A 16,217-nucleotide genomic window follows, 5' to 3' on the forward strand; every position below is an offset into this window, starting at 1 on the left:
CACAATACTACAGCTAGGACTTTCAGAGCCCATAATTCCTCAAAGTGACCAAAAAACCCTCAAAACCCCAACACAAAAAAACCAAGTTACAACGTAATTCTCCTTCACAGACAAGGCAAAGGCAAAGACTCTACACAAACTGCAAGCATAATGAAAACCAGCGTTTCTTTCTGCCTCTAGCAGGCTTCCTTTGCATAAAACCTCTTCTGTGAATTGGCAGATCTCCCCTTTTTGGCATGAATTGCTGGTATGTGGCATTCATTCTGCTGCTTGCATGCTGGCAAGTGACAGAGCTAAATCTTTCCATTGCTGGAATTTCATTTCCCACAAAGCTCATACAAAAAAATTTGTCCTACTATGAGGAACTGCTACTTTGTTATCATGTGGAAAATGCACATCTCTGGGCAACAAAAGGGCAATGCAAGTCTGTATTGCCTGGGTCTCTCACACATGCACAAATATTTATGATTTTGAGAGGAAACAGGAATTTATTTGATGGCTTACAGTCTAGCACAGATAATGGTCTCTCAGCATGTTTTTTAGATAATGCTGTTATCTTTGTCCGTACTAGGAAAGAAGGAGCATTGAGGGGCCTTACAGCTTTTAAGAGGGTAGTTTTGAAAAAAGACAGAAATATAAACTGAAAATTGAATGTGGAAATATTCTGTAACTAGATAGGAAGTAGAAGGTTCCCTCTGTTCTGGTAAACTACCACAGACATTGTGTTACTAAAATAAATTCAATTCAGAACCATAGGACTATGCTTGAGATTTGTGTAGCTGACACGTACTGGCTGAGACAATTTTCTCCCCTTTATACTGATATGCTTTTGAATTTTATTTAAAATCTGTTTTTCTATAAAAGTGACTAGGTCAAGTCTCTACACTGAAGTATATTATCTTGATTATCTTGAGACATCAGGACAGACTACACGCCTCCAACAAAGCATGGATATAAACTAAAAATACCAAAAAATATAGAATTTGAATAAGTTATGGCATACCTAATTCCCTCAAAAACAGCTGTGAATTAGATCCACACCCACAAGTAATAAACTTCAAAAAATAAAAAGTCCTGTGAAAATGTCACATTAATCTACCCATACAGTAAAAAGTCTACTCACCCACTGCTTACTAAGATGATTAGTAAGGAAATCACAAGTTAAACTTTATTCATCTGCTTAAGAAAAATAGGAAAGAGGTTGCAAGGTTGATTTAACTCAGAAGATATTATTGTCACTTGACATTTACATGTAATGTATAATTCCATTCCCACTTACAGTCTGGGGAAAGCCTGTTAAAATTACTTCCTTAATGTGTGAACACTTCTTTGAATTGTGTTCTTTTCATCTGCCACCTTCTCCTTAAGCCAGCTGGCTCCTTTTGTTAAGTCTTTTTTAATAAGAAAGTTCATTACACGTAATTTATGGTGCAGTTTGAGATTGTCAGTGCTGCTCTGAAATACTGCACATGCATATTTCTGAGTGCTCTGTAACATTTGTTGATAATGTCAAAAAGGCAAGGAGGGTCATGCACACATATGCCCAACAACTCCAGCACAAGATTAATCAGAACGACCACATCTACCTTCTCATTTTCATCCACATGAACTAGTCCTCCTTCAATTTATATGCCAGACTACTCTTCCTATTTGTAAAAGCAACACCTTTGTGGAAACTACAGAAGTTGCTCACATGGGAAACACCATAAGGAAGGCATTCAAATATCTTCTGTCATCTAGAGAACAATGAGCATATTATCCTGCTTAATCCTTTTGCTGTGCCTTTCTTATTTCTTACTTCTCCTTGTCCTTCATTACACATTTCTTTACCACTTGCCCTTCTCCCCTTCTCTTCCTCCTCATCCAGTTCCCCTATTCCCACTCTTTTTTTCCCCTGAGCACTTGCTAGACCACTTTTTGATTCTTTCTCTACGAGCAAGTGATATCTCCCCAGTGATCACAATCTTTGGGGGTCACCTCTTACTTTCTCCCATCCCTTTATATAATAGCAGCTCTAACAGACTCGTGGCTGTTGATTGTCTTTTACTGGCATAAAGGTCCATTGACACACAAAAAAACCCCAAACTGAAACAACAATAACAAAAAGGGCATAAGCTCACCAGTCATTAACAGTAACTGCTATGTGGTGCACAGTTTGGGAACTAACCCAAGGCAAACAATGCCTGAGGGTGGCTGGGGCAGCAGTGTGTGACAGCAGGTTAGTTGGTTACTACATGCCCTGCACAGAAGGCTGTGCTGTGTGATGCTCATCGTGAATGTCCCACCCTTGTTCAATGTCTAAGAAGGGTAGAGGGATTGTTCTGTTTTTTCCTTTTTTATGAAAAAATGGGCTGACTGTATGCCAACAGTTTTGCAGATGCATCCCTATCTTCAATGGCACAGAGTGTAAAATTTGGCCAAAGGCTCATTCTAGACCAACAAGCATGAGACTAAATACTACTAATTTTCCTTCAATAAGCTCTTTCAGTATTTCAAAGAAAGAGCAATACAAAGTACTTATGTCTGGAAAGTGGGACTTACATGAAGACTGACTAAAGTAACTCAACTTCTGAAGACAAATAAGAGATGCTAAAGGTGATTTGTTCATGATCTACCACTACTATCCTGAGGATTTCTGAACATGTGGGGCTCTTTGATTATCAGACAGAAATACAAGATCCAGTGCCTGAAAACTGAAACAAGAAAGAAAACACTGGTTATTTGGAGATAGAATGGAATAAACACTGTTTATTTGGAGATAGAATGGATTCTTCAGTTGACCTTTTGCTGAACTGCGAGTTTCGCTGTAAATTTTCTTTCCATAAGCAGCTTCAGTAGCACATTTTTGAAGCACTCTAAAATTTTCTCTCTTCACATAATATTCTTTATCATCCCACTAATAAACGTCAGACTACCCTCCTGCAGACATGGTTGTGAGTCCACTCATAAATTTCATAAAAGTGCAAATCCTCACTTAGTGCCCTGTGTATATTACAGTGGTTCAAACCACTTCATATCACCCATAATGGCTCTTGGAGTTGTGATACTTCCTATTTGTCAATTCACAAAAGGTAAAGATGACATCTTTACGAGGCTGTTGTCTTCTGATGCCTTTTACTTCTCCTGTACACATATTTTTCCCGGCTACCTATCTCCTGCTTTATCCAATCACCCACCACCATTACAGACAACTCACGTGATTGTTAGACTCTTGCAATGTAATTTCCCCAAGCACAGAAGGCATAAGCAAAAACAGAAGTGAATATCTAGGCAGGAATTTGAGATAATTCATACATCCTCCCAAAACACTCCTGACATCCTTTTTTATAGAAGGGAAACTCATGCCTTGTGAACTTCAATGACTTGCTCAAGGCCACAGTGCGAAGCCAGTTTGAAAGCACAGTTATTCCTGGCCCCAAGGACTCAGCAAAATCAGGCTCAAGAGTATCTCAGTTGTTTTATCTCTTTCATATAATGCTATTATGTGTTCCTTGCTCTTTTTCAAAGAAAATGGGAAAGAAAATGAGAAGGCAAGCAAAATAATCTGTGAAAATTATAATAAAAAATATTTTAAAGCTCCAATTCAGACCACCAACCTCTGCCTGTCCTCCAAAGGATAGTATTTTTCATGGGTCTCAGTGTCAGTAATAAAGAACACACAAGTTTTACATATGATTCTGACTGATAAAGAAAACATTCCCCTTTAAATTCCTGGAATTTAATCAGTACATATTATAATCTTCATTCTTCACTAGAGTGTCAGTGTGCTATATAACATCAGTGTAAATTTCATAAAACATGTCATAAAACCCAGATTCAAGTCAGAGTGACTTTTTTCTTTTTTTTTAATGTGAAAGTATTAAAAACTTCTTATAATTAATTCTATGTTCACTGACAAAAAAACACTTATTTGAGTATCAAAAAAAAAGAAAGGCAAAAACCAATCACAAGTTCTTGAATTCTTGAACAGAAGAACAAAGAAGAGAAAGGAAAAGAAAGGGAATTTTTTTTTTTAAAGAAGTGTCTTGTGTCTAATTGGAAGGGGATCAGGATGATGTTCAGAATGATCATGTCTACATAAGGGCTTCTTTCGTGTTTTGACCAAACACCGAGAACATGTCAGCACAATGCCTACTTTTCATCCAGTTAAACCTTTTCCTAATGGAAAGAATCAAGAAAAGAAATACAATTGCTTTATATCCTTAATCTTTCTAAATGCTGCCAACCCCAGATTTTTTCCTACTCTTGTGGGTTCCTCCTCCCTCCCTAGTTATTTAGGCACACAATTAGATCACTGAAAGCTAAATACTGATCTACTTAAATTGATAAAAATTAAAGCTTTCAGAGTGGGTTCTTCAAAGCCCACACTACTTTCTATATATATCATATGCCTCTACATTTAAGCAGGAGTTAGCGGTATTTTCTTATTGCCACATTTCTGTGGCAGAAATATGATGATAAGAAAATGACAGATTAATACACTACAGAGAATATTTTCATACAGTAAATTACTGAGATAAAATATTCCTCTCTGGCTTTTGTTCAAAGAGGCTGATTTATCTTTGTGCTAAAGAGCCCACACAAGACCTCTGCAGTACTTCATAGTATTTCGAAGCTGGAACAGACCATTAGGATCATTCTATTCTGATCTCATGCACAGCAGAGGCCAAAGAACCTCACCCAGCAATTTCAAGCCTATAACTTACAGCTGTAAGCTCACTCATTCTCTCAAGGTTAACATCACTAGAGCACAGAGGGTCTCCGAAAAGGTCTGTACAGCATTTAAATCCCACTTATTATCTACTTTGAAGACTACTGAGATTTTATGAGGTCTAGGACACAGAGAAATTTATACTGACTACGGGTACATGAGGTAACCCACCAGGTGACTGCAAATCTCCCTACCTCACAATGACCTTTGGGGGAGAAAATTACACACTGGCTTAGAAAAATATGTTAGAGAACAGAATATGCACACATACATATGCATGTGTGTATTTGACATCAGACGCTATGTAAATACCATCTACCAAAACCTGAGAAAAAAACTGTCCAGTTTTCATCTGAGCACTCATAAGAGTTCTGACAAAAGCTGAGACTGTCCAGCATACGATCTGTTCAGGTGCAAGCTGTCAGTACACTTCCATGAGAATGCACTAAAGACAGTTATTCAGCAAGCTAGCTGTAAATCAAGACTGGATTTCACTCTGAATGATACTCTCTAGTTCAACCACAACATGCCATGTACAAAATGCAACGATCTGTATTGATCGGGTAATACAAATTATCTCTATTAGTCTTAATCCTCCGTTTATATTTTATTGTTACTAAATGCAGGAGTACAGTGATATGGCACCAACACCTCTAAATCCATTCCAGGAGGGAGTTTCGTAGTGCCACAGCAGGTGAAGGAGCCAGGGCTCGATCTGCAGGAAAGGCTTTGCTGCCACCTAAAGGGCCTCTTTTTGCTTCAAACTGCAGAAGTTGAGGAACAAAGATACTTGGATGCACTCAGCTTACTGAGTGCCCACACCAGAAAGAGCTAGCAGAACAAAGTATGCTGCTTAATATAGCTGCTTTCCCCTCCCTGCACTGTGTTCTTCTTGCAGTCAAAATTCCAGCTAGGAAATAGTAACAACCACACATATTTGTTTCTTCCCACTTTGTAAGATTACAGACTACAGTCAGGGTGGTTTTGTATAAATATAAAAGAACACAAATCTTTCATTACAAGTCATATTTTTCCAGATTTTGAAACAAGGCACATTTCCAAATTCTCCTTTTTCAGACAGCTTCTTTGAAGAACAGCTTCCAGAATCAACCAGTGTATTCCAGCAATGGAAATTCCATCAGTGCTGGCTATAAATCTTGTAAGTAAACAGAGGTAAGACAAAAAAATTATTCCAACCCTCTCTTCTCCAAATTTTTATATTGACTGCAGAACATAGCGAGCGCACAAAATATCATTTTTTGTCTTCAGAAAAGCATTTCACAAGAACCCAACCAGGCCTTTTTGTTTCAAAGAATAAAATTACTTAAAGAAAAAGTACTTAAAATGTGACACCATTTACCTACCTACTTCAAGAAAAACATATCTTTCTCACTGTTAGCTGAAAGGTTAAATACCTGTAAAACAATACAAGAAGCACAATGCAATAGAAGAGAAGTATAAGATTAAAAGAGCATTTTTCCTAAAAGGATTAATCTTAAGCGAGGGATTTGAAGGAAAACAAAATTAGAATTTTTGAGAAAGGGAATCTGAAACATTTTATCTCACATACCACAAAATACAAGTTTACTTTAAACAACAGGAAAAGAACTTTCCCAAGAAGAAAGATGTAATTTTGGTGCCTACAATGAGTTTGTGCATGTCACCAATTAGTACCACAGACACTGGTATAACAAAGCAGACCAGCTTCTGGTAGATAAAAGCCTGAGGTTAGAAAAAAACTTCCTCTGTGAACAGCTTGGTATTATGAGGGAATTCTTGCAGCTTCACAGGAAGCATCTGGTAGAGGCTAACACAGAAGGATGAACTTCATGAATCATTGGCCTCTCTTCATTTTCTACAGTACCTTCTCACATAGCTAGAAAATATTTTCACATAGCAAGTGTCAGTGAAAAGCTATTTATCTCCAGGATGGCCCTTGACATTCTACACTTACATTCTCCAACAAAAGAAAATAAACATAGAAAACCTATACTTAAGATTCTCCAACTAGAAAAAAAAACTGTACTCCTTCAGTGCATGTAAAACCATTTGCTATTTGCTTCTCATTACCACCTTCACAGATTTATGGGCTTCCAAGGGAAAAACAAGGTCTGATTCCTCATGCAGAGTCCCTGCACCACAGGCCACAGCTTTGACCACTATGAGGCCACTATGAGGTGGAGAGCAACCTGACAAAACCACCGTCCATATGCAATGGAAGGCAAGACGTGCAAGAAGACATCTTGACACGGCTTCTCTTCCCTGAACAAGAACAGGACAGCGAGACAAAGTTTATCCTGCTCATTTCCTGAGTCAGAGAACCTTCATGCTCACACCACTTCTCAAGGAGGTTGTAAAGTGTCATTCCAGCCCATATGCTACAGCCCATTCTTGGGGCAAGTATCTTATGTTTTGATTATTTTTATGAAGCACAATGACCTCTAACACCATGAAAGTTAACAGAGCACGAGAATTTTAGAAGCACAGGTGTCAGGAGGTTAATTTCTGGATCCCAAAACAATCCCATCGTAGTCATTTCATGCACAAGAACTTTGCCAATGTTAAGAATCGTGTGATGGTATGGTACTGCAGGAATCCTGCATTTGAATTTTCAATGAAAAATAAACTGGGGGGGGGGGAAGAACAAAAAAAACAAATTAACAAAAACATTTTATATTCAAACAGAGCTACAGAGTCCACCTCTACACTGAAGTTTGCACCATTCCAAATAGGAGACATTTTAGGTCAATGACAGAGAAACTTCCATGGAAAGGTCCTCTGCTCTGAGAGATGAACAAACTTAGAATGTTCATGTATGTTATGCATTGCTGCAATGGGTTTAGAAAGTCACTGCAAAGAATAGTGGATATTCCATAGAAACTCATGAACCAAGTGTCTATTAAAAGGCTGCCAATAATTTAATAAAACTAGGCTAATCACCATGTCTCTATGGTCTAGGCTCCTTCCTAGGTCAACAAGGGTCAGAAAGGTTTAGAGTCATTCCTATTAAAACCATTCTAAAAGAGCAGTGAGAGAAATCAAAGTGATGTGGGTAATCTCATAGAGTTAAATCCACATGAAAAGACTAGACAATCACCAACCATATGAAGTTCAACAAAAGAAAGTACTGGATTCTGCACCTGGGATGGGGCAACCCTTGATGTTCGAACAGACTGTGGAATGAGACAGTGGTACATACAGTGCCATAGAAAGGGACCTGGGGGTCCTGGTCAATGGCAAACTGAATATGAGTCAGCAGTGCCCTGGCAGCCAGGAGGGCCAACCGTGTCCGGGGGAGCATCAGGCAAAGCATCACCAGCCGGTCAAGGGAGGGGATTGTCCCTTTCTGCTCTGCACTGGGACAGCCTTACCTTGAATATTGTGGCAGTTTTGGACACCACAATATAAGAAAGATATTAAGCTCTTAGAAAGTGTCCAAAGCAGGGCAGCAAAGATGGCGAAGGGGAAGCCTTGAGGGGAAGCCGTATGAGGAGCGGCTGAGATCACTTGGTCTGTTCAGCCCGGAGGAGACTGAGGGGAGACCTCATTGCAGTTACAACTTCCTTATGAGGGGAAGAGGAGGGACAGGCACTGATCTCTTCTCTCTGGTGACCAGTGACAGGACTCGAGGGAATGGCCTGAAGTTGTGTCAGGGGAGGTTCAGGTTGGATATTAGAAAAAGGTTCTTCACTCAGACGGTGGTTGGGCACTGGAACAGGCTCCCCAGGGGAGTGGTCACAGAATCAAGCCTGACAGAGTTCAAGAAGTGTTTGGAGGATACTCTCAGGCACATGGTGTGACTCTTGGGGATGGTCCTGTGCAGGGCCAGGAGTTGGACTTGGTGATCCTTGTGGGTCCCTTACAACTTAGTATATACTCTGATTCTGTGATTACCAGCTACTGTTTAGCTCGTATTGAACAGGCATGATGACACAAGTGGATCCCAACCAATCTGGAGATAAGAAAGTCAGAAAAAGCAGGACATTGTACATGTGAGATGCAGTGCAGCACACATGAAGAAAAGCACAGAGACAGCTCTGGGACAAGGGGAACAGACAAATGGGATAAGCAGATGGAATTGAGGTAAACTCTGCTGGCAGAGGGAGCACACTATGCAATAAGCAGATAGGAAAAGTCAGAGATGTAACTCTAACTTAATCTGGGGTACATGCCAAAGAATCCTATCACTAACATTATTAAGACCCACGAATCTGTTCTGTACATAAGGGTGAGCAGAAAAATCCTTTAAAGCATGGAAACAAAGAGGAATTCTCATATGGACCCTGACAGTGCTACAGGAAGATCACTTGCATGTAATACAGATGGCAAACAGCCATGGGGAGCAGATGACCACGACATTTAAGGGCAAGTTTTTGAAGAAAAAGAAAAGTAGCTATTTTTTTTTCCCCAAATAAGATTAGAGGTCAGTTGCAGTAACTGCTTCCCACACAGCTATTCTACACTTTAGGGCCTCCATACTTGGCAGTGAGAATGTGATGTATGGTTGGAATAGTCCCAGACATCAAGGAAGCATCTTGCCTTCTAGCAGAAAACCCATTATCTGTCCACGCTTTAAAATGCTTTTCAGAAGTTTTATGCTAAGAAATTTTTATCATCTTGTCTGTAGTTAGCATACTCTCAAGACCTTCCAATTATTTCCCATTTGTACTGGGCAATCCTCCTAGTCCCACATAATTTGGGCTCCAACCAAGACAAAAGTAACACCCCCTCAAAGGACAGGTGCTGGACTGGAAGCCTGGGGATGACCATGAGTTAGCCTTCTTCATTACGACATCCACAGCTCTCTGTACTTTATAGTCCCGTATTCTTGAGAAAGTTCTGCTGCTTTCTCACAAAAAGTCAGATAAAACTGCCATCCTCAGCAAGCCGACCACATTCACAGTCAAAAACTTTAAGTAAAGCTGGGAATAGATGTCTGTCATGGATACACTAGACCTACCCTTGGCCAGCACATTCTTACCATTATCAGTCCATCAGTCAACACACATAGCAGGTTTCACTAATTCCAAAAACAGAGGAAAAGACTTTTCATTCCAGTATTTGACATGGATGTCCAGCAGTGCTTTCTAACTCTGTGGAACTACTTTGAGTAGTCTAAGTAAAGACAATTCAGCAACCAAAAGAAGTTAAATTAGCACTGCAAACAGCTGCTCCTCTGTGTGCAGAGGTGTCAAGACGGGGCTTAAAGGTCTCAGAGCATTACAGTTGAGAGACATTGCTGAACAAGTATTTGTGACAAGAGACTTAATGAATTCTTTTTTCAATCACACTACTAAAGCTCAAAACTAGATTGAGGCTAAATTTAGGAAGATGCAAATTATAGTAGAACTAAAATGCTTTTACTTGCATTATAAATGATTTTGAACAGTGTCACCTTCAAATTCTCAAATCTATTAGGACTCCAGTCCAGAAAAGGATATAAGCATGTGCTTAAGCTTTACAATATACAGACCCTCCAAATGCTGGTGGACCACTCAAGAATATCAGTGTATCCTTTCCTTCAGTATTTTGTTAGGTTGGGCCACAGTACATCCAAGACTGTTTTGAGCACAGGTGGGAGATACTGAAACCAACTGTGCACAGTCGGTTTTTCTGCTTACACGGGCTTTTTATACAGTAACATTTTAAAATGTTTCTATACCACAATGGTGTTCTTTAAAGAGAAGAATACAACCTTTAGACAATGTCAGTAGCTAAAGAGAATCAGCAAAAAGACTGAGAAGGGCAAAAGACTTATATTTCTTTTTAACTCATTAAATAAAATGAGTTTTTAAATTGGCTGTTTCCCTTTGATACTCAGTTTGGTGAAATTAATTTTCACCTCTAGAAAGAGAACCTTAATCCCTACAGGATCTTTTAAAATTTTGTCTCTGCCAGTGCGTGCTCACAACACACCATCGATGCTCAGTGCTAAAAGTCAGCAGGGTATAAATGGACAGGGAGGTCTTAATCGACAATTTAACTTCATGGACATCAACGAAATCACTTAAAAAATAAAAGGTTTTCAGGATCAGATGCATTAAAATTATTCTCCACCTAAATTAGTAGTAGTCAATAGAAATTGCCTTATTTTTCTAGAGATTGTACAAGTTCATAAATGAGCAATGTCTGACCTGAATATTTAATACAAGCAATTTCTTTTCATAAATCTATACGGGACTAGAACAAAATAAACCCTTAATAAATATATTTAATAGTAAATGTTTTCAGGATTTGGCTTGTAGAGAATAGGAATAAAGAGAGGAAACAGAGATCACTCACTGCACTAACTTTGCCTGCTTTTTAGTTATTTATCTTTAGATGTAAATGTAATTTTTCTCATGTACTTGCTATGAAAAATTTCATTACTGTTCCCAAAAAACAGCATTATCCAGTATGAAAGACCAAAGGAACAAAACATATCCACAGAAAAAGTGCCTGTAAGCTAAAATAAACAGTTACAACAGAATCTGTTGCTTCTACAAAGCCTGGCAATAAAACCTGTCAGAAGCTGGACAGTTAAATTTTGCAAAGTGAATTAAAGCAAATTGCCAATAGGACAGCAACAAAGAACCAGAAATATATTATCTAATTCTTTCTAAAAATTAAATTAGTATTTTGCCTCAGAACATAAGACAAAGGAGGATGGATGAGTAACAACTCTAGAAACAAAAATCACCACATATGAGCTGGAGGTAAGAGCTGAACAGTAAAGTCCAGTAGATCAGATGATGCTAATTCTAAAACACCAAAGCATATCATGCCACAGAAACCCAGTATCTTTCCTGATGGCACTCTGTGAAGAGCACAAGAACTTGAAGTCCAAGTGGAGTAGTCAGGGGAAGGAAAACCAAACCTTACAAAAGTAACTGTAACAATGACCACAGGTATTTCCTCGGGAGTAATCTTCTCCTTTCAAAATAGAATGCTAATTATGGCCCTTTTGGTTACTACATTAAATGGACACAGTATTGTCAAGGTTGTAATTAAAGATTAATGTTTCAGAAGGAGGTATGCAAGGAAGAGGTATTTTCTAGGAGTACAAAGCACGGACTTACAGATGCAGACCTGCACAGTGGAGCTGACTCTCAACAGGAACGCAACAGGGGCTTCTACTGAAACGTGAAACCACTCAAATCTTTTAACTTTTGTATAAATAATTTCTGTGGTACCGGGGAGGAAAGAATTGAATACATTCAGTGTTTTTCTGTGCACTGCTTATGGCAAAGTAGGAGAGAGGGTGACTGCTAAAGCAGAGAGGAAACACAACTGGTTACACAAGTTTTACTTCAAAGGGAATCCCCAGCTGACTGTTCACACAAGCTTTCTATTTCCTCTACCCACTAGAAATGACATGTCTCTGACAAGAGTATGGATAAAAAGGTCAAAGGAGAGAGAACTATCACACCAGACAAAGAGAAAAACATTCATCTTGATTGCACATAATCCTTGGTTTAGATGAGTGAAAGATTTATAATGAACAGCAAAACTTTGATTTTGGAGGATTCTTGTTCTCTGTTCTCCACTCTTAACTAAAAATACCAGGGTTTTGGAGCTTTAAAGGTTTTTTTCCTAGTGAAAACATTATCACAGACCTAAGATAGAGAAATGGGTCACCTAGTGTTTGTCTTTGAAAAGTAGCTTTGCAGTGCCCCTTTTACTGTGAAATAGCAATGACAAAACTGTTAGTAGTGATTCCACATTTAATGCACCCGCTGCAAAATGTCCAAATTGAAGCACTCTAAAGGGGTCTGATTTTCAGCAGGGACAGCATTTAATAAAACTGCATCCCCTAACAGGTGTCTCAAGCTTTGTTCTCAAAATCTCTACCATTATTTTAATATATCTTGCCCTAAACATCAAATAAAACACAATGCAAAGAAGCAGCATGAGAATGAAAAGTCATTTTATTCACCCACTTAAGAGGCCCTCTCCATCTCATTCAGCAACATCGAAGTTTCTAGAAAACTGTAGGGTAAAACCAACTGGAACACAATTAGTCTTCAGTGTTACAAAAGCAGGGACAATGTTTTCCTGGTATTTACATTTTCACTGAATTTATCATTTAAGACAGTGAAATGATTGGAATGAAAACAACCTGGCCTAGCCAGAGGAGCTACAGCTCCTATAATGAAGATAGATATTGACAAAATTGAGTCTACAACTCATCTGTCAGATTCAGGATATAATACAAGAAAGAATATACTTACTGAAACTTTCCACAAGGTCTAAGGCAGTCTTAGTAGCAATATCCATTCCAGAGTTGATGAAGGACTGGGAGTTCTTCAACGAAGAAAGAGCAGTATCAATTATGTTGAACGGGATTTTTGCACCACCTGACATCTTGAAATTGTTACTCTAGAAATAACAGGGACAACATTTTAAACACAGTTTAAAATGAAAAGAATTTGGGAGAAAAACATAAGTATAGCTAACCACAAAGCAGTGTCAACAGAAGCACTGAAACATCAGGGAGCAGGAATGAAAACTTAGCTCCCAAGATGTCAGTAATTTCAGTGAAACTGCAATTCACCACAGGTTTTCAATTCACCTCCTATTCAATATTAAGCAAAACTACACACCACAAAGCAACTGGCAGTTTTCACCTATTGCTCATTCCTATTGCTAAACCACAATGAAGTTCAAACTCAGTGATTATGTCTGCTTGAAAATTACTGTTCTATTTCAGGTCCAAAAGAAGATCCAAAGAAGCCAACTTGCCCAAAAATGTGTCTGTTTTCTAGGCATATTATCAACTAGACTAGAAAGAAATATGATTTCTTGCATTCAATTCGGCCTCACCAGCAGTTGGCCCTTGGAAAAAATAATCTGACAAAAGACCACTTTACTAAGAATGTACTTAACAGTAGAACATCTAGCAATACTTTTAAATAAAAGCCCACCTTACAAATGCTGTCTACTTCCCCCAAGGATGCTACAAACTTTTAGTATTCATATTCCATTACCACAAAATAAAGTCACACAGGTACCATGTTTATCTTCCTTACCACCCTCTGGTTTTCCAGTACACATCCACAACCTACAGCCTTGTGGGGATTAACTGCTCCTCCTCTGTCATTAATACAACCTTCAAGTGGTTTTGCTTATGCTGTGCCTATCCACACTGCTCACATCTGTTGGTTTCTTCTCAGAAATTCCAACTTCTGCTCTTCCTTCTTCATGCTTTGCCATAACTCACTCAGACATGTAGCTACTGTGAGAAACATGAACTTGGTGTGTAGTATTTTATACTTCACATTGTAGATTAGAAAAATTCTGATTCAGCTTTAGATACAGCAGAAAAAAAAGAAAAACACAACAAACAAAAAGTCTTAGATAGACAGAAATAGTGCATTAGTCCATATAAAGAATAACTAATATGTTCAACAACTATATTGAGATGCTGTTGGGTGAAATAAAGAGCAGAATCCACAACCAAATTTGGGGTATACCAGAAGTTTTATCTGAACAGTACACAAAGTAACAAGGGGATAAGTTGTTCCATCAACAGCAGCCTTTGACAGGCTATAATCCAATAGCAATTTGGAAAACATCTAAATAGAAAGTACAATGTTTTGCCCAAGATTTGCATACCCTAAGCTGTATCTCCCTCTACTGCTTTCCCTGAGACTCCAGAATTACATGTTGTACTCACCCTAATCCGAACAACATTGCCACATTCCTCACAATATCATACAGACTATGAGACTAAATACCTGCTGTCATGCTCTCTTCTCTCCTAATGTTTATTTCTTGTCCTTTTTTTCCATTTATAAAATGTGCTTAGCCAGTCAATATTATCTTTTAGTACACCATCTTTAGGTCATGTGCTTCCAGCAACATTTTAACAACAGCCCAACTTCATCACAACTTGAACTGCTTCATTACATATAAATTACCTTCCTCTCTATTCCCTTCTAAAGGTGCATCTTGCCACAGAGGAGGGAGCAGGCTTCAACAATAGCTCTAGTTATGTCAGCTCATACTCTCCCTGCCAAAAGACAGTGATAGCTATCATTAGAGATCTTCGTATCTGTCAAACTGACAACAGAAGACAAGGAAAAAGTTCCTTATGGAACTCCTTGAAAGTACAGAAAAAGGATGCTCTTAAAGATTTAATAACCAATGCCTTCACCTGGTACTTTTTTTGTTTTAAGTACCAGTTTGCCATCTTAGCAAGACTGTATAGAATCTCTGTGATCAAACATACACTATTAAATAGTCACATAAAATCATGTGAGCAGCTTTATCTTGCTGGGCCCAATTAGTGTATCAAAGTGAACGGTCAACAATTCCCTTCCTGAACTTAGTAAATCTCACTGAGAAAGCCTGCTGTTCTTTTGGATTTTTCACAGATACACACTGTGAAAGCAGGAATCTGAAAAAAAAAAAAACAACAGTGAAGTTAAAAAGGCTCCTTCATTCTTTTGACATTTGTGGAAGCACTGAGTAAACTACACAGGAGTAGAAGTTACTGGTCACAATATTAAATCATGCTAGTACATTGGTACTTTCATCTATTTTGTCTTTGGAAAGTAGTCTCTTTTGGATGGATTTTCCTTTTTTTGCTTTTTTAATAAAAGATTATTTTTCTTAGAAACTGCTTAGGATCCTGTAATGCCCCTGCCCACTCAACGAGTTTAGGGGAAGGTAGTTGGATTTGCCCTGGGCAGTGTGCAGGAGAAGCAATCAAATTCTCAGAGGGTTCAATAACAACTTTTACTTGTAAACTTTAGAACATTTGAGTAGAATAAGGTACTTAGCAACTTTGAAAACATCCAGACAAAGTAAGGCACTTTGCAAACTTTAAATCAGCAAATTTTAGCTTATCCAGACAAAACAAAGCACTTACTGGAATGTTGTGGTCTGGCTTACAACCTATTTTGAGAAGAAGGTAGGAGAAGAAAGTGAGAGAAAGAAAAAGGAAAGGTAGATAGTCACCACCCAAGGACCCGGCATGGTCTCAGCAGCTTCTAAAGCCAGGGCAATGGACCACATTTGGCACAGTGTCACCATCGTTTCACCTGCCCCAGTTTGCCATTTTGGGGCTTACAGGCCAGCCCTGTTCCCCCACCACTTTCCAACTTGGTTGTTTTGAGCCAGTCAACTGTTCCTCCACTCTCCTACATCAAAGATTTCACTCCTGGATTTTCTAAGTGAACTCTTCAGCTTCAGTTTGCAGCTGTCCAATCTGCCTCCTGAGGAAAGGCCACGTTCCTCACTTGACTGGGTTCCACAGCAGTGTTTTTAAGACACTCTTTTTTTGCCATGAAGGTCTTCAATGGGTGCATCAATGAAGCACTCATAATTTGCAAGCTCCAGACCCTGCACTGCTGAAAAATACAATCAGCAAACTCAGCGCTGAAAAGGAGCCCAAGTGAGACTACCAAGGCCACTTTTTCTTCTTTCAACAAGTGATCAAATGGTCCAGACAAGATAAAGCAAAAAAACTTATAGTGTCTATTTTGTCCCTTAAATATTTGAGCAAATGTCCTAAATTCTCTAC

General features: G+C 38.7%; 1 protein-coding gene across 3 annotated transcripts in view; it reads right to left on the bottom strand.

Annotated features, from left to right (window-relative positions):
• The window catches only part of NSMCE2 (NSE2 (MMS21) homolog, SMC5-SMC6 complex SUMO ligase), a 130,811-nt gene extending 116,093 nt beyond the window's left edge, over positions 1 to 14,718 (bottom strand). The window contains exons 1-3 of one of the 3 annotated variants that reach the window (XM_008934545.2): positions 14,611 to 14,718; positions 13,844 to 13,996; positions 12,922 to 13,069 (exon numbers count right to left, since the gene is read on the bottom strand). In XM_008934545.2, coding sequence (XP_008932793.2) covers positions 12,922 to 13,069; positions 13,844 to 13,903 — 208 coding nt within the window. In that variant the 5' untranslated portion in view covers positions 13,904 to 13,996; positions 14,611 to 14,718. Of the gene's footprint in view, positions 1 to 12,921; positions 13,070 to 13,719; positions 13,997 to 14,610 lie in introns of all 3 variants that reach the window. The other 2 variants (XM_018076861.1, XM_018076865.1) reach the window with 2 other exon arrangements.
• Positions 14,719 to 16,217: the final 1,499 nt, after the last annotated feature.

The sequence above is a fragment of the Manacus vitellinus genome, unplaced genomic scaffold (assembly GCF_001715985.3).
Source record: "Manacus vitellinus isolate BGI_N305 unplaced genomic scaffold, ASM171598v3 scaffold_1_pilon, whole genome shotgun sequence".
NCBI classification, from domain to species: Eukaryota; Metazoa; Chordata; class Aves; order Passeriformes; family Pipridae; genus Manacus; species Manacus vitellinus.